This window comes from Macaca fascicularis, chromosome 2, assembly GCF_037993035.2.
Source record: "Macaca fascicularis isolate 582-1 chromosome 2, T2T-MFA8v1.1".
NCBI classification, from domain to species: Eukaryota; Metazoa; Chordata; class Mammalia; order Primates; family Cercopithecidae; genus Macaca; species Macaca fascicularis.
In genome coordinates, this window is record NC_088376.1 from 175,284,457 (window position 1) to 175,305,751 (window position 21,295).

The window sequence follows — 21,295 nt, forward strand, 5'->3', positions numbered from 1 at the left end:
ACTTTTTATAAGGTGCAAAATAAGGAGCTATTTGGGAAAGCTAAGTTTTAATTTCTACCTAGCAGTCACTCTGAATACTTTATAGGTCAAATGTAACAATAGCATTTGCTTCTACTGCCCATTTTCAGCAATACATTGTTCTCTCTGGAGGAGGCGGTTTGTGAAGTCAAAACACTGCAGTGGAAAATAGTGGCACTGAAGGTAGAAGCAAAAAAGGACAAACTTTTGAAACAGGACTTACTGAAATGAACTTTTAAAGCCGAGGTAGCCCATTAGGATTGGCCTTACATGAGGGCTCTGTGGAGCAGTGCAATCGAAGGTGAATCTCCTCAACAGCATCACACCCCGTGACATCCCCTTTACAAATGATGGATCCAGGCCTCCCGCAATTTCCTTCCTTTTCCCAGACGAAGTGGTGGTGCTTCTCCTTTGCTGTGTGGAATGCCATCCTCCAGCCTCCAGCTGCTCATCTTCAGAACACTTACAATTCATACAGTAGTTTTAGCAGGCAGCATGGTCCCACTGCTTCACATTAATGTCAAATGCCAAACTTGGAACAGAGCTTTTTGGTATTTCCCCTCCCCTCCCCACCTTATAAACAAAACATGGCATTCAGTTTTCAGCTTACTCCTGTTCTGTAGCAATGTGTAATTAGCTTGAGACTTTACATAGGTGCAAACATTTCCATACATTGAGCCAAAGACTGCAGAGTGCAAACAAAATTTTATCTGACTTACAGTAGCATCTGACTTAATAAGAAAACAAAAGGATTTGAACACATTGGATTCTAAATAACCAGACCAGTTCAGATGCTCCTTTTTGTTCATAGTGTTCCATCATTATTTTGTTTCTCCAGCAATTTTAGTGGCAGGAAGTATAATCACACTGCTAACGTTGGAATTATTTTAACACGCTTTGGGACACGGCATCGGGAGAAAGCTCGTCTGACAGAATTAAATAAATACATTTCTGATATTTGTGGGGAAAATGACTATCGGAATTACAACAGTAGAATTTATCTTTTAAAAGGGGTTTTAATGAATTAAGTTTTGATCTAAAATCTGGGAACTAACCTAATTTGGGGACAAGAACCTGTATTTCCAATGTGGCTGTGGGACATTTCTCTTTTTCCTGATCTCATATACAGTACCCAAACAAATAAAAACTTTAAGGATGTCTTACAGTATTTTTTCTTTCACTCAGCTTCTTAGAGCTGCAGCTTCATTTACTATAATATACTCTACACACTTCAAAATTACATAGGAAATACCCAGAATAACTAAATAAATAAAAGGCTAAAGAAAACTGGAACAGTACTGCGTCTCCATCTGAGACGAAATCTTCTACTTCCAGCATCGCAGAGAAGGGCTAGGACAATTTTTTTTTTTTTTCCAAAAGATTTATATACAGGCTTGAATCCAGCAATTAAGGTTAAAAGCATAAATATTGATAATTTCAACTAAATTCAGAATGGTTTCAGAAAGATATGATACAACAATTTAGAATAAAACAAAGCAGAAGAGCATCATATTTTGGTTTGCTTGAGATATATATAAGGTGCAACAACTTCTTCTCTTGAGGATGCTGTGGGACAAATGTTAGTGTAGATGGTATCTGCTGGCAGATTAAAGTACACACTATAGCAATATGATTTTCCAAAATAAAAAAGAACGAGAGAAATGAAATGAAAATGATAACGAGGGGTGGGGAGGAGAGCACTACATATTGGTCTGAAATATTTGTGCTAACAAATGTTGTTACCAGAAAATAACAACACTCCTCTCCAGCAGATTCAGGGCACAAGAAGCACAATTACTGAAATCAAGACTTTACTCAGAGAATCGACAAGGTGAGTCTAAGGAACTATAAAGCTTTGCAGGATTTCTGCTACTCTCGGTGCCTAACCGCTTAAAAATTAAGCATTTCTACAAAAAGGTTTGTTTTAAAGTATCTGAAAACAGTCATCTCCAGTAAGTTGCCCTCCCACCCCCAACCCTGCCTAAGGGAAAAGCCACTGAGGTTTAGGAAAAGCAGATCAAGTAAGATATTAATCACATAGAAAAAAGTAATCTTTTGTTTTGCTTTTTTTTTTTAAAAAAGGTCCCATGAATATACAGCAGTCTCTTAAGGAACTCTAGTGAAATGTAATTGGAGGACTGAAGGAGGGTGCTCTGGCAAAAATAGATCTATTCTAACGTGTTCTATAGAATAACAAGTACCATTGTCAAGGTGCATGTTCTGCACCATACAATTTTTGTTGTTGGTTTTTTGTTTTGGATTTTAGCTAATTATAATCTTCAAATCACTGCTAGCGAGTGGTCCAAAACTCCAACAGCCACCAACATCGGGACCCAGCAATTTCTAACATTCACTTTTTGTTTTGAAATTTAGAAAATATTAATAAAACAGCATCATAGTAAAAATATTATGCTAAAGTCTGGAACTGCTCACTTGATTTATTCCTATATGAATGCGGTTAAGCTGTAACTTCTGATTAACCTTTTACTAATTCCTTCTTCCTCCATCCCCACCAGGAATATGCATTTTTGAGTAATCATTCCGATGCTTTGCTACCCTCTTTACCTGCTTTGGAAAAAAAAAAAGACGAAAAACCTCTATATTTTTTTCAATCCTGTTAGTATGTTGTACATATTTTCCAGCACCGGAACTGAAGTAATATCTACAACCATGAGAAGCTAAGCCTAGTATGAATAGAGTCATTTTTTGTATGGCTATTAAGTCAAATTACAATTAGAAAAAAAATCATTACAATTCAGTCAAGTATAAATAAGAAAGCTAGATAAAACCATGTAAACTGTCACCATTTAGAGATCTAATTCAAAAGCTTCAAACTCGAACTAGCACTGTCAAAATTCCGCCAGTTTGAAAACCATTAAAAATTATTGCTGGAATCCAGTAATTAAAATTTGGTAGTTTGTGCTGTGACGCAAGAGTGGGGAAATACTTTGTGCTATAGAACAAATACCCTGTAAAATCTGTAGCCTCAGACTAATTTTGATTTATCACTTTGCATCTGTTGCTAGGAAACAAGACACTGTGAACGTCAGGTGGTTAAGTCAATATGTTGAATGTTCTAAGCCAGTTAATCCACTTGGCGCTGGCGTATGTATCGTTGGTTTTATGTTCAAAAGCAACAAAACACAAAAAGGAAACAGAGACTTGCAGGTGGATCTATGACTGAGAGTCCCACTCTGGTCAGGCATACCTCCCTCATCATTGACTCAGTACCTCCTAAACACCACAAACTCAAAATGGCTCTAAAAACCTGCAGTGCCAATTAGGCTGTGCATAGCAATTGCAACCCGTCCAGTCAATCTGTGATGGATGTAAAAGGTCTGTAGTTCCAAGTCCACATGAAGTAAGTGTCTTCAATGTGTTTAGAATAGTGAAGTAATACTAAGGTCACTTCTGAATAATATTTTTGTCTTTTTTTTTTTTGTTTGTATGAACAATCCATTGGTCACCTAGACCCCTGTGTAAAAATAAAAGAATCCTCAAGGCATGAAAACATCAGTAATCTGTAATCTGCAGGACTCTTCCCCTGTCTGGGAAAATATTTGCCACAATTTGCCTCAAGCAAATTCTTCTTGGTCACTCAAGGCTAAGAAAAAAATTCAGATTGTAAGAGTTGTAATTTTCTCTCTCTCTCTCTCTCTCTTTTTTTTTTGCCAGCAAACTACCATTCTGGTGGCAAATATAAAAGTGCAGAATATATGGACCACGAGGCCGAGCATACACCACTAACAATGGTACATCTGCCTGCCCAGGCTGCTTGGGAGTCTCTGGAACAGGCTTTTTAATATTTATTCTACAATATAAATGTAGGTATAACCTATTATATAAACCATCTTAGAACTTAAATCTCCATGTACAAAAAAGACTAAGAATATCTAATAATAACTAGTGCAGTGCGTCAGTTTTTGTTTTTTTGTTTTGTTTTGTTTTGAAAGAATAACTAGGTAATATATGAAACTAGTTTCACACTCTCTGGTTGGTAAAAGAGATGCTGGATGAGCTACAGTAAAGGCAGCCTTTTACCAAGTTACCACCTATTACCGTCAAAAGCCTTCAATAGAAAGCAAAGCTCCAGGACCATTCTGTTTCTGCTCAATATCAGACAGATAACCTTACCCTCAAATATTCTGGGTTATGAGAGAACAAAGTGGCCCAGGATGCTAACTTCTGCTTCAAGTGATCTGGGCCGTGTGGGGCAACAAGCACTTGTTTGCAGTCTATATTTTCCACCACTTGGACTCACTAGCATCCCTCGGTAAAGACAAGGCTAGGATAGTAGGTAAAGCACAATGTTTTACAATGAAAGGGCGCTTCACTGGTCAGCGCAGGAAATAAGTACAGGAGCCTGTGGCATTTCTTTTGGCTGTCCATCATGGGTGAGCGGAGTTGACCTCTGACCTCTGTAAAATAAAAGGAAGAAAACAGTCACTTATTCAGCATATGTTATTAGAGACAGGAGAGGATGATGAATAACAGATATGTTCCAATATCTTGTTTAACAGTTACTGCTGTTACTTACGTCATTTGATGAAAACTGTTTTTGCTTTAGAGTTTTTCTTTTCTGTCCCTTTCCTTATTTTTTTTCCCCTTCCTCCTTCCCATTCTGTCTCCCTTCCCAAGATTTCATATCTGAATTCCCTCATACAACTCAACAGCATATCCTCTGACCTCAAACAACTAACCACTTCCATTTGGAAGAGATGAAATTTTAAGTACCAACTAACCACTTCCATTTGGAAGAGATGAAATTTAAAAACAGATTTGGGGCAACTCTTTAAGAAGTGGGAAAATTTCAATCAAGGACTGGGGTTCTGGGACAATAACTTCCCTGTTGATCCATTGATATTAAAAATGACACATTCCTTTTCTTGACTTGCCTGAAGGGAAAGTTCTCCTATAGTAATTTGTAACCTTCAGGTAATATAGTGATAATAAAAGCAATGAGTCTGGAAGAGAAGCAGAGATGGACTGTGACTCAAAAAAAAAAATTAATGAAGAAACAATAAACAATAAAACTCTCTGAACTCACATGCACATGGACAGAGAGTGTTTAGAGGAAGAAAACAAGTACTGATGCTGGATTTTAGATTTTAACAAAATCTACCCTAGTTGGGCCAAAATCAACACACATGGAGGGAGAACTCCAGACAGGACTAGAAAATTCATGGAAATTTCCATCATTTGGATAGAACCTAGGCCAAACATAGCTGATTTTTCATTCAGCTTTTGTATAATTAGTAGTAAAAATACAATTTACTTCATGGTTATGAGAAAACTATCCAAAATTCTTGGTAATTTCTACAGAGCTTCTCATTCTAAAAAGAGAGGACTGGGCACTTCCTTGACATTTTCCAACAGGCCTACCAATCCTAGAAAATGCACACTCGCTGCTCTGCAACCTACAATGGTCTGTAGTGCATAACACTGCACTGAAAATATGTGATGTATCAGCAATGTTTTCATTGGGTTGACCTTTCAATATCGTATCTTCTTCAGAGTACACAGAACAAAAGGAGCTATTTCAAGATTTAGCTTATGCCTGCTCTATAACTACACTCAAGTTTCTCTTGATGCACAAAAAAGAAAAATAATGTAGACAAATGACAACATTTGGGGGTTTCAGAATGAAATGATCACTTAATAGCCCAAGATATTTAGGATTTTAGAAAAGCAAAACATTTTAGAATCAAACCTCTGGATTAAGCTATTCACATGTGGATGTTATAGATACCACCTGTTCAATATGTTCACCTCTTTGTTCAAGAAAGATGAAATTAAAATGCTACTTTTTACTTTTAAGATATTAAAAGATCCAAAAGAATTTTAATAAGTATTAAAAAAGGAAAAGAAACAAAAGTAAAAGACGAAAAGTGCAATGTAAAAAAAGATGGCAAGAAAGAGAGAGAAATTGGGGTGAAAGCCCAGCTAAATCAATGGAAAAAGGAAAGAAGTCAGAATCACAGTGGGAGAGCACGACGTGCTGCAACTGATGATTCTAGCTCCCAGAGGAAGGGTCAGGTGAGATTCTTCATGATTTTCTCTGACATGACTGAAGCTTTCCTTTGGCAGTACGTGAGATATGGAGTTCAAATCTTGACTTGGGCACAAATTGGCTGTGTGCTCTTGGCAAGTTAATTAACAGTCATTAAAATGGGAATAAAAAGGCCCACTTGGGAGGGCTAATTTAACTTCTAGTAAATAAACTGGTCTCTTCACAAAGGTTTGCTACAATTCTCTATTTTGTGCATTTTGTAAAACTGTCTAAGTTAGGTTTCTGAACCTAATGTTAGATTTTTTCATGGCATGAGTGCAGGTAATATATTTCCACCCCTAACTCCATGGGCCACCCTTTAAACTATGAACCCAGTTGATGCTGAAGTAATGCTTAATTCATTGGTATGCAACCCAGGTTCAATTACAGTAAGCCTACAGGTAGAAGCCTGGGGGTAGATCTGCTTTAACAGGTAAGGGCTCAAGTTACAGCTAAGACTCTCCAGGGTGATCTGTCCTTCTAGCTCTTAAGAACGCTAACCATTTATTAGGTTGATGGTAAAATTCTAGTAATCATTACCATTCTTTCTAATGGAAGGTTAAAAAAAAAAGAAAGAACCTTTACTCACATTATTTTTCTATACCTGCTATCTAACTTAGGCAGTCATACTTCAGAGACTATCTCATTTATTCATTCACCCACTCATGTGTTCACTTATCAATTGCTGTAACAGGAACTCAGCAAGCTGGTAACACAGAGAATAAAACCACTGTTTTGCTTTCAAAACATACTGAAAGTAGACAGAAGCATTGACAAATCAATACATCCCAATGTGGTCTGAGAGAGGCGTGAGTACAGCACGCAGGAACAACAAGAAGCACACAGCCTAGGGCATCAGGAGGACTGAGAGAAGAGGACCGGGGACTAGGGTGGGGAGGAGGAGAGCAGTTGACCTGATCAGAGGATGTACAAGGCAAGAGCTTGGCGTATCTGGAAAGGGGTAAGTGATTCCACATAACTGCAGGGTAGAGAGTGTGGAGGGCGGGGACAATGAGATTGGAAGGGTTTGCTGTGGCTTTCTGCTAATGCAAATTGGGAAACATGGAGGGCTGGTTAACAGAGCAACGGTGTGACCATGCTTAGAATGCAGGCAGCAGCCAAGATGCTTATGTGGTAGCCTTTCCTACCCCTGAATTATTATCCCCCACTCCATTCTTAAAGATTCCCTCTTATTTCCACAATTCACAGAGACACTTAATAACATTCAGGCAGATATTTTAAGTTCTCACTGAATGTGTATGTGTTTGTCCTCTACTTTTTTTTTTTTTTTTTTTTTTTGAGACAGGTGTTTTGTTCTTTTTGCCCAGGCTGGAGTGCAATGGCGTGATCTCGGCTCACCACAACCTCTGCCTCCCAGGTTCAAGCAGTTCTGCCTCAGCCTCCCGAGTAGCTGGGATTACAGGCATGCACCACCACGCCTGGCTAATTGTTTTATATTTTTAGTAGGTACGGGGTTTCTCCATGTTGGTCAGGCTGGTCTTGAACTCCTGACCTCAGGTGATCCGCCCGCCTCGGCCTCCCAAAGTGCTGGAATTTACAGGCGTGAGCCACCAAGCCTGGCCTGTCCTCTATTCTTGACTGTACAACTCCACGAGTGGAGTAGTATCTGTGCATTGTCTCCCTCAGAGACCTTAGTGAATTTTAACAATGTCTGTCAGCATTCACTTGCTATTAGGAACTTGCAGTGTACACATAAAAAGGAATTTGACTTCTTGGAAATATCTAGAGGCTATTTGCAAGGAAGTACTCAAACTGTAATATGACAGATAAATAGCAAGAAGCAAACTAAGCTCACGTCAGGGACTCCAGGTTTATCTGGATGTGAAAAAGGAGCATGGGTCCTATAGCTGGCTACACCAGCTGCACTGGGTTGCGAGCTCTTTTGTACTGAAGACTGAAAGTCTAAGAAAGCAGCTCATCCATGGGTAATCCACTTTGAATAGGAATATAAAATACCTGAATTTACAATAGGCTTTTTTGCCTTCCCAAAGGATCCATTAAGTAGCAGAATACCCAATTATACACTTAGAACTTAATATACTTTCTGTGGGGCTTCGCTGAGTTCAAAAGGTTTTCACATCTATGATCTCGTCTGATGCTTACAACTTTGTAATTCTTTGGGGATATCATTATGCTCAATGTAAAGTGAGAAACTAAAGTCCAGAGAAAAAAGTTACTTTGTAGGAAATCACAGAAGAGTTGAAGCAAAATCCAGGCCTCTGGCTGCCATGAGTCAGATCCCAAGATGCTCTTTCCCCTGAACTGCACTGTCTTCTGATGGCTGGTGATGGCACCAACACCATCACCAATAAGCGGCGTTCCACACACCAGCACTGGGATGCTAGAGTTACCCCACATAGCATCTCTATGAAATGTGTGCCACCTGCCCCTGCTTTTTTAGAGGAAAAAACCAAGCGTAGAGAGGTTAATAATCTTGGTCAAGATCTTTTGGTTTGCAGGTGATGGAGCTAGGACTCAAACCTCAGTCTGCAATGAGACTCCAAAGCTTACTGGTCAGATAATACTGCTTCCCTGCTCCCAGGCTTTTTATGGAAATGAAGTTTAGCCACAGGATAACATATTCAAAATAAAATACTTGGCAGACTCTATTCCCTGGTATTTTCCCACACTGCTAATTAGCATATATACTTTGGTAATACCTCATATAACCAATAGTGCTCTTGAACCAAGTTTGAACTCCAATGCCCTGTAAAAAACATCACAAACCACATCAAAGAGGTTGATCTGGTTTCCATGTTGCTTTCTCCTTCCATGTTCCATGACTAACCTGTGCACGTTTTCCATGGCTGCCACTTCAGCCAGTGCAGCGAGGCTAAAGAACGCAGACACAGCAGGCATTTCTGGAGTACTGCTCCGCGTCTCCTCGACCTCGGTGTTGTGTGAGGATTCATCATTGCAGTCTGTCTCGGTTGCTTTAGGGAGACTCCTCTGCAGTTGTTCCTTTGGTTTGTCATCTGTAACAAAACAGAAATTCATCATGAGAGGATCACTCTGTTCTCTCCAGAGAAGAGACACAGAAAACGCCATGCCCGTCAACGTGAAAAGAGCTAACGTTCCCTACTGTTCACTTTTGCTATCCATCGAATATTAAGGCTTTTACAGAATCTCTTCTCCTCGGTAACAAAGCTCTTTTATTAAGCTCAATTGCAACTATGGACGGCACTGTGCCCTGAGGCTGAGCTGAAGAGAAGCTGTGTTTTATCGGAGGTCAAAGAATGGGTCAGCCTTGGAGTGAGAAGGAAAAATGAGCCTCGGCTAAAATAAAACCCAAGGGACTTCTGTAGAGGGGCCTGTAGATGCTGTAAAAGAGCCCTTAAAAACCCAACTGACTAAACATTTCTCATGAAGCTGTAGCATGCCCTACTATGGCAACCTGGACATTGGGTATGCTGTGATACCAACACTTAGGATGGCCTATACATCACATTAACCAGTTCTAATGAGAGCCCAAGTTGTTATTTTGCTTAAAGATCTACCGGAGAGAAGACAAAACCCTCTGGTATGTACAAAGAAGTGGATGAAATGCTGTGCAAGGATGCCTGCTACAAATGAGTATACTCTCTTTATTATGTAGCCATTATAGAGAAGGGAAATTTTTATCATAGTTTAAAAAAATTGTAAATATAGAAAATGACCGATAAAAGCTTTAAATATCATCTATTAGGACACAAAAGTGGTATGATACTTTTTTATGTAAACAGGAGTGTTTCTCATCTTTTTTCACTCCTCCTCCAAGTGAAACAAATGAGGATATAACAATCTACAAAATGAAAGTCACAAAACAGAACTCAGATTGGACAGAAAAGGAGGGAGGGGCCTGCTGGGCTAAACATCAGGACATCTAGGTTTTAGTCCTCATTCTACTTCTATTGTATTGAATGTACTCAAACAAAAACTTCCACCTCTTTGATTTTTTTCTCTTATATGACAGGGCAAAATCAGGGCCTTTAATCTACTCTGTTTCTAACAATCTATATATTCAAAACACACAAAAAGGTGCACAGAATTCATGAACTGTCCTCTAACTAGGCAAACAGTTCACCTCTATTAACACCTAGATTAACCCAAATCACATAAAATAAAACTGTGGAAGTACTGAGAGGCAGAAAGGCAACAGCCAAGGCCACTAGTACCTAGCTGGTATAGCACTCCAAGATTTTGGGGCTGGGGGGTGTCTCAGTATCATTCACTGGCCACACCCCTTACCTTGGGCTCCTCAGGTCATGTCATTCTACTGCCAAAGATGCTACCAGGAACAGCAAACAGACCACAGGCCATGACTGAGAATGGAGAAATTCACCAGTTGGTTGAATTAAATCAGAAAACTCAAGAAATCCAGAAGCATTCTCAGGCTCCCTGCATGGTCTGAACCAGTTATACAGGAAGTGGATGTTGGATGCATCTTAAACTTAATCTACTGGTTTGAATGCCTGGTAATCTGGCTTGTAGTGACCCGAATAGCAGATCATGGTGAAATACTGATTCATTTAGTATCTTTAAAAGTCCAGGATCTCCTGGAATTAAGACTGCTTTGTGCACATTGAGAAAGATAAAGGGAAGATGACAGTCCTAAAAACTATCTTTCTTTTCTAGGAATTCAGATATGCTCTTGGAAAACTAGCTATGATTTTAAACATGGAATAAAACATGTTTGGAGGTCTGTAGAAAGGTGCAGAATAGACTCATTTTTCAGCAGGAACCACAGTTGCTTACAGTCATTTGCTGACATGGTGGTCACCTGCTTGCTCTAGTTATCTCTGTCTAAAGCAAGCTTGTCCAACCCATGGCCTGAAGGCTGCATGTGGCCTGGGACAGCTTTGAATGCAGCCCAACACAAATTTGTAAACTTTCTTAAAACATTCTGAGATTTTTTCGCTTTTTTTTTTTTGTTATTGTTGTTTTGAGACAGAGTCTCACTCTGTCGCCCAGGCTGGAGTGCAGTGGTGCGAACTCGGCTCACTGTAACCTCCAACCACAGGTTCACACCATTATCCTGCCTCAGCCTCCCAAGTAGCTGGGACTACAGGTGCACGTCACCACGCCCAGCTAATTTTTTGTATTTTTAGTAGAGATGGGATTTCACTGTGTTAGCCAGGATGGTCTCGATCTCCTGACCTCGTGATCCACCCGCCTCGACCTCCCAAAGTGTTGGGATTACAGGCGTGAGCCATCGCGCCTGACCTGTTCTTTTTTGTTTTGTTTGTTTGTTTGTTTGTTTAGCTCATTGGCTATTGTTAGTGTATTTTATTTGTGGCCCAAGACAATTCTTCTTCCAATGTGGCCCAGGGAAGCCAAAAAATTGGATGCCTCTGGTCTAAAGCTCTCTCTTCTTACCCAAAGTACCTCCTGCTGGTGATACCCGGCCATCTGCTGTCCTGACAAGGTGTGTAATCTTGGTTTTCCTTGCTTTTCTCTTTTGGCTGCCCACCAAAGGTTCTTGCATTGTTGTTGGCTCTGGAGTGTTGAAAATGGATGGGATATTTTTAACCTTATGAACAGGCTCCGTGGTGTTTCTGTCTTCTGAAAATATGGCTGAAATAGGAAATACCATGCATAGTTATGCACAAAAACAGAAGGCACCAACATTGCTCTTAGAAGGAAACATGTCTAAATTTCTGACCCATCTGAATGGAGAATTTACACTCAGAGTTTTCAAAGTACTGATGGAAAAAACGAAATAAGACATTGCCCGTAACTTGTTTACTACCAATTGATATTTGTTTGATAAATTAAATGCAGTGAATTAAGATACCCACTCTTTTTTACATTTTCTAAGTCTTTGGATGTTGCACATTGGTGGGGACGATAATTTAGGTAAATCTGAGTAAATTATGTCCTCACAGACCCCAAGTCCTAGCTGTGATCAGGGTCCCTATCTGAGAGATCCTTTTGGCCAGTTGGCCTGGAGAGGCTGGTAAAAGAAATTTCTTTCTTCAGAGGACAGTAAAATTAAATATGTACTTCTTAAATTTATATTTTTGGTTGGAACATTTGCTTCCAAGCACCAGGCTGAATTGATCAGAAAAGAAACTGAGGCCTTTGTTTCATGTAGATTGACTGTGCAGTAAGGACAGGACAAATATTGTTGAAGCCAGCATGCCAAGGAAAGAAACTCTCTTTCATTCACTGAATTCTAAAACAAGGAATACACTTAGTGAGATAATTTAATGAAGTCCCACATGTCATCCTGGCTTGTGGAGGGGCTAGTTTTAGGTATCCTAATTGTATCCCCAGTAAATCATTTGACAGCACACTCCTATATTCTGAGTCACTCTGTCAAGAGCAAGGAAGACACCTGTACCACAGACTTCCCCTGGTTTACATAGATTGGGGATGCTTGTGTCTTTTCTTACATATTCATGTTCTTTGCAGTTCGCCCCCTCCTGACCTTAACTTAAAAGTAAGAAAAGATGTGTAGCTGTCAGTTTAGTAAGTGTTTAGGGGTATAATATAGTTGAGTTTTATGATTGGGACTTTAAAGAAATTCTAGTGACCCAAGGGCTTTTAAGCGGGGAAAAGAAGCACTTTCATAATTTTTAACTATCCAATTTCTTAGGATAGACATAGAAGTCATTTTTGACAAAGAAAAGGAGAATGTGGGTCAGAACACTAATGTCAGACATGACCAGCCCTAAGCAAACTAAATCCAGAGGAGGCATATCTGAAGGTAGATACTGGCAATAAAGCCATATATATATATATATACACACACACATATATATGTGTGTGTGTGTATATATATATTTGGAAGATAAACTAAAATAAGAGGAAAAAAACTAGAGCAAGAATGACTCAGGGTGTGAAAAAATGAACTTGTTGGTATAAACACTTGTACAGCCCTCATTTAAAATGTTTAATCTAGGTGTTTAATGGATTTAGGTACATCCTCAAGAAAGAAGGCTATGAATTAATAAGATTTTTTTTTTTTGTCCTGGAAATCATGGCACCTTGTCTTTAAAATATGTTTCAAAAGAAGGGCTGATTCCAGACTTCACATTCCTAAACAAGTGGGAAATAATTTCAATTACATCAAAAGAAAGTATGTAAAGCAGAAATCACACCATCATTTGTGGTTTGGCCTTACCTCAATATTGCATAACAGATGGCTGTGTGGAGACAGGCTTAAGATAACAGTTGTTTTAAAAAACTACTTGGCAATGCTCCCAAACACCTTTTCAAGTAAGTAATCAAAAGTCAGAAAAAATACTCCTTTTAGATTGCAGATCTATTCCTAGGTCAAACAGATCTACCTCGATGGTGGATTAATTTATTCAGTTATGATACTTAGTCTTAGAATATTTATACTTTGATATTTAGCTTAACATAGGCCAGTGGTGGTACATATTTTAAGATTTTTTTTTTTAGTTTAAACTTCAATAAAAGTTTCCAGCAAAATAAAAAATAATTTGCTTAGAAACACTCCAAAGAAGTTGCACGATTCTATTTTAGCCTTAAAATTCAAAGCCTCCTTTAAGTATAAAGAAGCCCAAAATCTGAATTTACAATGAGCATTAAATAACATCTATTGCACATTCACAAGCTTCAAGATTTCTAATTTCTTATCCAGATCCATTAGCTGTCCCTTCTGATTATAGAAGGAGTCTTGTTCACCTCTCCAATAGAATCACTACATTGTGGATGGACATTCCAGAAAGAACATTAACCTCTTCCCTTTTCTACTTCCCCTTCCCAGGAAAGTACAGAACATGTAGAAATAAGGGTATATAGTGGGGTTCCAAAGATGGAAAGGTGTATCATATCTTACATCAGAACCAACTGCGGAAAGAACCAAGGAGGTAAACGAAAAGGCATGGATACCAGAAAAAGGCCAAGTCGGCTGGGAAAGATGACTTGCTTTTCACACAGAGACCATGGGGTAATGGAAGTAACAGTCACAGAGAGACCAGAATTCTACTCCTGACTTTTAAATTTACTAACTGCAGTCCGACCGACCATGAGCCTCTGTTTCTTCATTCAGAGATGGAGGTTGGACTATATTAGCTTTAAAGGAGCCATCTAGCCCTAAAATAATTTTGCTACATAGGTTACAATCAGAGATCTGGCCAGAGGCAACAACAAGAAGCCACCAGTCAGCTCCAGGGTCACAGGCTGGGAAACGGTACTCCCGTGACTAGCACTGTTCTTGTTTGTTTGGTGAGCCTTCAAATGGTTTCATTTCTACTTAATGGTTGTTCCTTTTCTAGTTTGTTCCAGATGAATTGGTAAAAACACAGTAAGAAGCGTAAGGCACAGCTGCAAAAGGGTTGATTGCAAATGGAGGTACATTTTCTGCCTAAAACCAGACTGCGACTAGGGAAAGCTCGGAAACCAGCAGGCAAAGAGTCTGGGGGCCCAAAGCAGGCCAGCAATGCTCAAGTCCCAAGGGTCAGTATATTGGAGGAAAGTAAAGGAGTGAATCAGACTGCAGACCAAGTGGAAGAGGCGAAAAAAAAAAAAAAAAAGAGAGACTATGTCAGAAGTTCTCATAAGTTCCCAAGGGTTAACCCCAGCACATACTGTCTTGTTTGGTGGTTTAGACTGAGGACAGCCTTCAGGATCAGTCCTCAGGGAGACCCTTCCCCTAAGACAGAAGAATTAGGGAAGGCAGATGGGACTGTGTCCAAGAAGCAGTTTTCTGGAACGAAACAGTAGATCTGAGTCCAACGACACTGGCAAAGCAAACCAAAGCTTGGTGGTGAGGGACATGAGATGAAAACAGTTCCGACAGGGAAACAAGCACAAAAGCTGAGTACAAAGATAGCAAGCCAGTTCCCCCCGACAACCCCCAACCTAATGGAAATGTAAGAAAAGAAAGGCTTTGTGGCTCCAAAACAAATTAGTCATTTCTTTTCCGGCTTTTAATTGAGCACACAAAACTACCCGAGCACTTTAGAACAAGTCCACAGGGCTAGTTTTTATACCCAAAACAATAACCATAACACACTTGGTACGTATCATCTGAGAGTGATAATGCAAGCTCACTCCTGGAGCCACATCAGGAATGTAGCAATAAGAGATCATCTTGTTTTCCAAACTCTGATCCCAAAATGTGGAGTAGGTTTTCTGGGAAAGCAGCATTGCTCTTGTATTGTACCCCACGAGGCCACTAGAGTGCTCCAGAGTCATGAATTCACATTCCAACTGGGGTTTCAAACTTGCACTGAAATTATTATAGCCAGATCTGGAATCTAATTGCCTTTGGTAGGTCTCCCATGAGCTGAAACGGTAGTCAGATGCTGAATAGAACACAGGAAAAAGAAATGAATGAGCCTTATCCAACATCCTGGGAGACTTTGCTGAAGTTATATAGCAACTATTTCAAACTTAAGAAAAGAGATCGAGTTACACTGGGCACTGTGGATCGTGTGTGAAAATCTAACTATAAACCAGAATTTTCTTGCCTGTAATGAGATTTATACATTGCAAAGAAGCAAATTTTAACAGAGATTCTTAGTCCTAGGTTTTTTTTGCCCTTGTGAAATACCATTTGTATTTTCAATACCTGACCCAAATGAGGGTTAAAAGTCTACATATATGAAGAACGGAAAATGTAGTAGCCTATGTACTTAAATGGAGACATGGTTTCTTCCTTGTCTGCTTGTGTTGCTCGGGTCATAATTCCTTACCATGAATTCGCGGCTGATAAACCCTCCTTAACTCACTGGGAATGCTGTTAAGATGAAATTAAAATATATATATATGAAAGCCTCCTTAAACTATAAAGTGGGAGTAAGTGTTAGTTATCATCATCATTATTACTGCAATTAGAAACTTCCAGCTTAAAACATGAACACATGACACCATAACTAGGTGGAAAGATAAACACAGTGGCAGAGGTAGCAGGTAGGTGTTCTTGGTTTATTTGAAAACCCCACCTTTCATTCCAGGCTGTGGACAATTTTTTTTTATACATATATACCGAAATTTCAGAAAGTGGTTTAACAATTTTGAATTGTAAAAGCCCAGAGCTTAAGACACATTATAAACTTAGCATTTAAACATATTACTAAGCATCTAAATATTTCTGATATTTTGAAATAAAAAAGATTGCAAGGTGCCTGTACACAGGGCGGTATAAAGAAAACATAGTGAACTTGAAGTCATCTACTTTAGCAGAAGTCAGAATAGCTGAACATGGCGTCAGTTGACTCAATATTTCTATTAAAGACATCAGCTACAAACAATTCCTGCCTAACATTTGAGGAGGATTTTAACCTTACACATGTTAAAATTATTCTATACTATTGTTATGTTTTCTGTCACGTATTTATACCCTCTCCAAGGTGAAGTTTCAATAAGCAATGATATAGTCATAGATGAGAGAAAGGAGTAAAGGCCTAGAAAAGTCACAAAGCACATAGTCACTACACAAACAAGTAAATGTTGGAGATAGTAAGAAAATAAAAAAACAAAAATGGTTACTTTAAATTACTAGTAATTTCTGATGCTCAAATTGATTCCTGTTTTTCCTGGCCAAATAAAATGAGTTTGTACTCTACACTAAATAATGGACATGCATTTTTCAGTGCATATGCTCCAAAAGTTGTTTCATATACATTAATAATAAATATAATTAAATATCACCAATAATAACTGTATTTCTACTAAAGCCTGGGACTGCCGATAAGACTCAAAAGTGATTTACTTTTATGCCCCCAAAAGCAGAAAATTAGGGCTACAGAATATAGTACTTCTAGTATGACAATACTTGCTCAAGATACCAGAGCAATAAAATCATTATCAAGTGTTAGAGGGGAAATAGAATTTACAGTCTGTGTACTACTACATCTCATCATTCACCCAATCTCTAAACACACAAATTATATATGTACTTAATACCAATGCGGAGAGTAATCCTAGTGAGGTTAAACAATATGTGCTACTGAAAAATGCTGATCAGTAGCAGGTCTGAGACTAGAACCCAGATTTCCTAATGCCCAGGTAAGTGCTCTTTCTACCACACTGTACTTGCTCTGGTACCTCTGTAGGGTTTTCAGTATTTAAACAACAGAACAAAGTACTTAGAACAGTATCATTTTAAGTAAAGAGTAAAGTGGTCCTAAACGTCCTTCAAACTCTTCTGCTAGTTCATCAGCGCCTTACATTTATAAAAACTATATGGAATATATTTTTAAAATATACAAGAGCTAATGTATCAATTTAAGGATGTTAGGATTTAATGCTGTGAACAGCACAATTCATATTTTGTTTTGCCAGCACTGAAGGAGAATATTCCATAGAGGTTGCGAATGTGAATTAGCAAGTGAGATAACAGATGTAGTGCTGGCGTTTTCTGGAAAAGTAAAATGACACGGAAGCTGATGTGGCTCATGTAAACGATGCCTAATAAACTAAAAATACTTATGTTTAACATGAACTCAAACTTGACCAGTTTTGCTAGCTCTCTTAAAAACATGAATATTTCTGATAAGTGACTTAAGTCAATTGTGCATTTTATTTTTTTCTCATTTTCAGTAAAGGAATGATAGCATATTTGAGAGTCAAAAGATGTGGACTAGGTCATGAAGTTCCCATTTCTGGATATAAGTGAATCAAAGGAGTCGAAACAAATGATCTCTAAAATCCCTTCTAGTTTTCAAATGTAGTGACTCCTAATTAAGCACTACAAAAACGTCAGCTCTTTTAAAATATCTGCAATGAAAAGCAAAGAATCAATAGGAAGAAGGGAGAGGTGGCCTCTTAACCACTGAAGAAATTAGGCTTTACCTAAGGGCTCAATGTTTAACAGTAATTATATAAAGTCACAAATAAATACGGCCATGAGAAATTTCAAAATCAAATCTGTACCTAGGACCTATAACATGACTAGTTAATATTGGATTTTTCTTGGGCTACCCATAAGCCTCGGGGTGTTCTGTTCTTTTGTTGTTGTTGCTGTTGCCCAGGCTGGAGTACAGTGGTACGATCTTGGCTCACTGAAACTTCCGCCTCCTGGGTTCAAGCGATTCTCCTGCCTCAGCCTCCTGAGTAGCTGGGATTATAGGCACGCGCCACCACAGCCAACTAATTTTTGTATTTTTAGTAGAGACGGGGTTTCACCATGTTGGTTAGGCTAGTCTCGAACTCCTGACCTCATGATCTGCTCGCCTCGGCCTCTTGAGGTACTAGGATTACAGGCGTGAGCCACTGTGCCTTGCTGGGGTGTTTCATTTTTAATGGGCTAGGAAAACATCCAGGTCAGAAGTTACTCCTGCAGGCCTGCCCATGCCCAGCCAACCAGGTTGTTATTCCAACTCCCACTGGGCATAAGCATCTGCCTGCAACATGAACTGCAATGCTGAATATATTTAGCTATGAAAAACTCTAATCTCTGATTAATGCGATTCAAAGGTTACAAATTGCCCTTTAACAGATTAAACACCACATGACACATTGTCTGACCCTTGGCAGGAGTCCCCCAGACAGCAGTTTTGATGTGAAAATTAAAAATAACCTAATTATGAACACATAAGTCTAATGTTGTTGGTTGAACCTATATAAATTATACCTTTTCAAAACCTATACAACTTATGTCATTTCCAGCTCCGACTGTCTGAAATTAAATAACATTGTTTGTCTTACCTTCTGTAGGGTGAATGGCATCCAAGAAGAGTTGCTTGTTTGACCATTTATCCCCACTTCCTAAAAACAATGACAGAAAAGGAGAGAAAAGTGAAACTCTACTATTAGTAGATAGCCACACTACAAAAACAAGATGATATACAAACTAACTTTTGAAACATCACACAAATGAAGCTGAATTTTATTTCAATTACTTAATTCTTAAAGTTGTATTTGCCAACTAAAATAATGAGGCTGTACAGAAAATGGATTAAAAATAAAATTTTTGTCTTTTACGACGTATAGTGTTGGATTATTTCTGTAACTTTAATCAAAGTAATCTGAAGATCAGTAAAAGAGAACGAAAAAAGCTGATGTTTTCACCTAATGAATAGTGTTTCTTTCCTGGAAGCAGAAGAAAAAATAATATCAATATACAAAACAAAACTACGAAGCTGAAGTGGAAGTGAAAAGAAAGCCCAAATTAAGTAAAAGGTTACACACAGGAACATACAGGCACACATGTCTACACACAGGAGACAGCTGCGTTTAAAGCCTCATTCAAGAAACACGGAATGCTTCACATCTGGCCATGCAAGTAGGATGCAAATGGGCACCGGATGAGTTGGTTTATGGCACTCACGACACTAACATGCAGGGAGATGCTAAAGAAAACCTGACCTACAGAATACTTGGCTGCACTGAGCCAGATGGGAAGATTTATCTTTTATGTGAAATAAGAAAAGGAGTTCTGCACTGTGGGAAGAAAGTGATCTTAAGATGAGCCCTGAAGAGGTTTAAAGGCTCATCAAGATCATACCAATGAGACAGACGTTCCGAGTAAAGAGGGGACAGAGTGCAATCAGTCTCTACTGCCCTTTCAAATAACAGGCATGTGACTGAAGGAGGTTGGAAGAAGAGCCTGGCAAATGAGAAGGGGGGGAAAAAAGAGTCAGGTTACAACTTAAGAGTGGAGAAAAGGGTCCACAAGAATCCTCAAGTGTCAGAGGAAGTACAGAAACGGTGGCACTTTTACATGAATAAGAAACTCTTAAGATTTCATGAAGTAGGAAAATGTGGTCATGGTATGAAGGGCTGCCAAACATGTGAAAACCAAGAATAGTCAAAGAAAATAAATGGATAAGTGGTCAAGAAGACTGAATTGCAAAACGCACCAAATACAGATGAGAAGAAGCAATTTTAGGATTCATATGGGGCTCTGAAAATAGAGACAAATATGGATTTGAATAGGAATCCAAGTGAAGGGAGATTTGCAATTAGCTGCAGAGTCCAGAAAGAATGAAAACACCCGCATCAAGAGCTGATGGCACTGAAGCAAGCACAGGGGAGGACAAGGCAAACGCAGTGCATGGAAGCATTACTCAAAGATGAATCACAATGGAGGTGACCAAGAACCCTTCATGGAGGACGGAGGGCACCAATACCTTTTTCCGGAACATTGGGCTTCTCCTTTTTGTGCTTATATTTGCTGACAATTTTGTGGAATAAGTTCTTTTTCTGAGACTGGAAAGGACCTACAGACAATATTAATATAAATATATTTTAAATTCACAATGTTTCATAAAAAAATTGTGTATTTCTCAACAATTCCACCCTCCTCCCTCCTATAGAATAAGCAAATTGAGTCTCAAGAAGTGTCATCTTGCATCTTCACTTATTTAAATGGTGCTCAACCCCCTTCTTTAGGATTATTTAAACCCAGTGAGATTTTCCTTAGAAATGTATTGGGCAAAGCCTCCATTAGGGCTGGGACTCCCTAAGCAGAAACTGCAGATACAGTGAGTAGAAACAAACTACAACCAATAACAGCAAAATGGCTAGAGTATGTAATACAGAAAAGATTTTACTTTAGATTCCTAAATACCATGAAGGAAAGGATGGCATATGTGTTTTATGTCTCCAATGAAACTGCTTTTCACTACAAGGATAGCACTTTCAGGACAGCAGTTGACCTGACAGCATTAGACAGCTTTCTGGCCTTTTCTGAGGATAACCTAGGAAGAAAAAAGTGACTTAAAAATTGAAAATATTTGCCAAAAAACTTTATTCTGGGTGGAAGGGGGAGATGTTTCAGATTCTTAGTTTTTTCAGATAAAGAAACAGAATTGACATTTTCTTCAGTGAACAATCAGAAATACCAGCAACAGCGCTGACCTCCCCAAAGCCCCTGTGGCATCTCTCCACCTACCAACAGCTGCAACTACACGCTCTGCCTTCTGGCCACAGGTGAAGCATCTTACACTCCTATCTGGTCAGTTCCTCCACCCGTGGCATAGCCCCACCATCCTTGTCCAGCTCAACACCATCATTTCTCCCTCTCTAATGGGCCATTCCACCAGTATACAAACATAATTTCTTTTAACGTAGAAAAGAAAAAGGTGGCTTGTAACCAAACTTCCCTCACATCACTTACTGCCTTGGTTCTTCATTCCTCCTGTAGCAAAAATTCCACAGAAGGGTTGCCCATGCTGTCTCCAGTTTCTCTCTTTCCTTTCTTTCTTTCTTTTTCTTTGTCTCTCTCTCTTTCTTTGAGACAGGGTCTCATTCTGTTACCAGGCTGGAGTACAGTGGCATGATCTTGGCTCACTGCAACCTCCACCTCCT

At 39.0% G+C, this 21,295-nt stretch overlaps 1 protein-coding gene across 20 annotated transcripts in view; it reads right to left on the reverse strand.

The window, feature by feature from the left end:
• Nucleotides 1-1,309: 1,309 nt before the first annotated feature.
• The window catches only part of BBX (BBX high mobility group box domain containing), a 271,264-nt gene continuing 251,278 nt past the window's right edge, over nt 1,310-21,295 (reverse strand). For 15 of the 20 annotated variants that reach the window (XM_074033524.1, XM_074033529.1, XM_074033521.1 and 12 more), the window contains 5 exons: nt 20,116-20,205; nt 18,692-18,751; nt 11,444-11,641; nt 8,877-9,063; nt 1,310-4,436 (listed from right to left, as the gene is read on the reverse strand). In XM_074033524.1, the coding sequence (XP_073889625.1) occupies nt 4,349-4,436; nt 8,877-9,063; nt 11,444-11,641; nt 18,692-18,751; nt 20,116-20,205 (623 nt within the window). In that variant the 3' untranslated portion in view covers nt 1,310-4,348. The remainder of the gene's footprint in view (nt 4,437-8,876; nt 9,064-11,443; nt 11,642-18,691; nt 18,752-20,115; nt 20,206-21,295) is intronic. The other 5 variants (XM_074033532.1, XM_065539234.2, XM_074033531.1 and 2 more) reach the window with 4 other exon arrangements.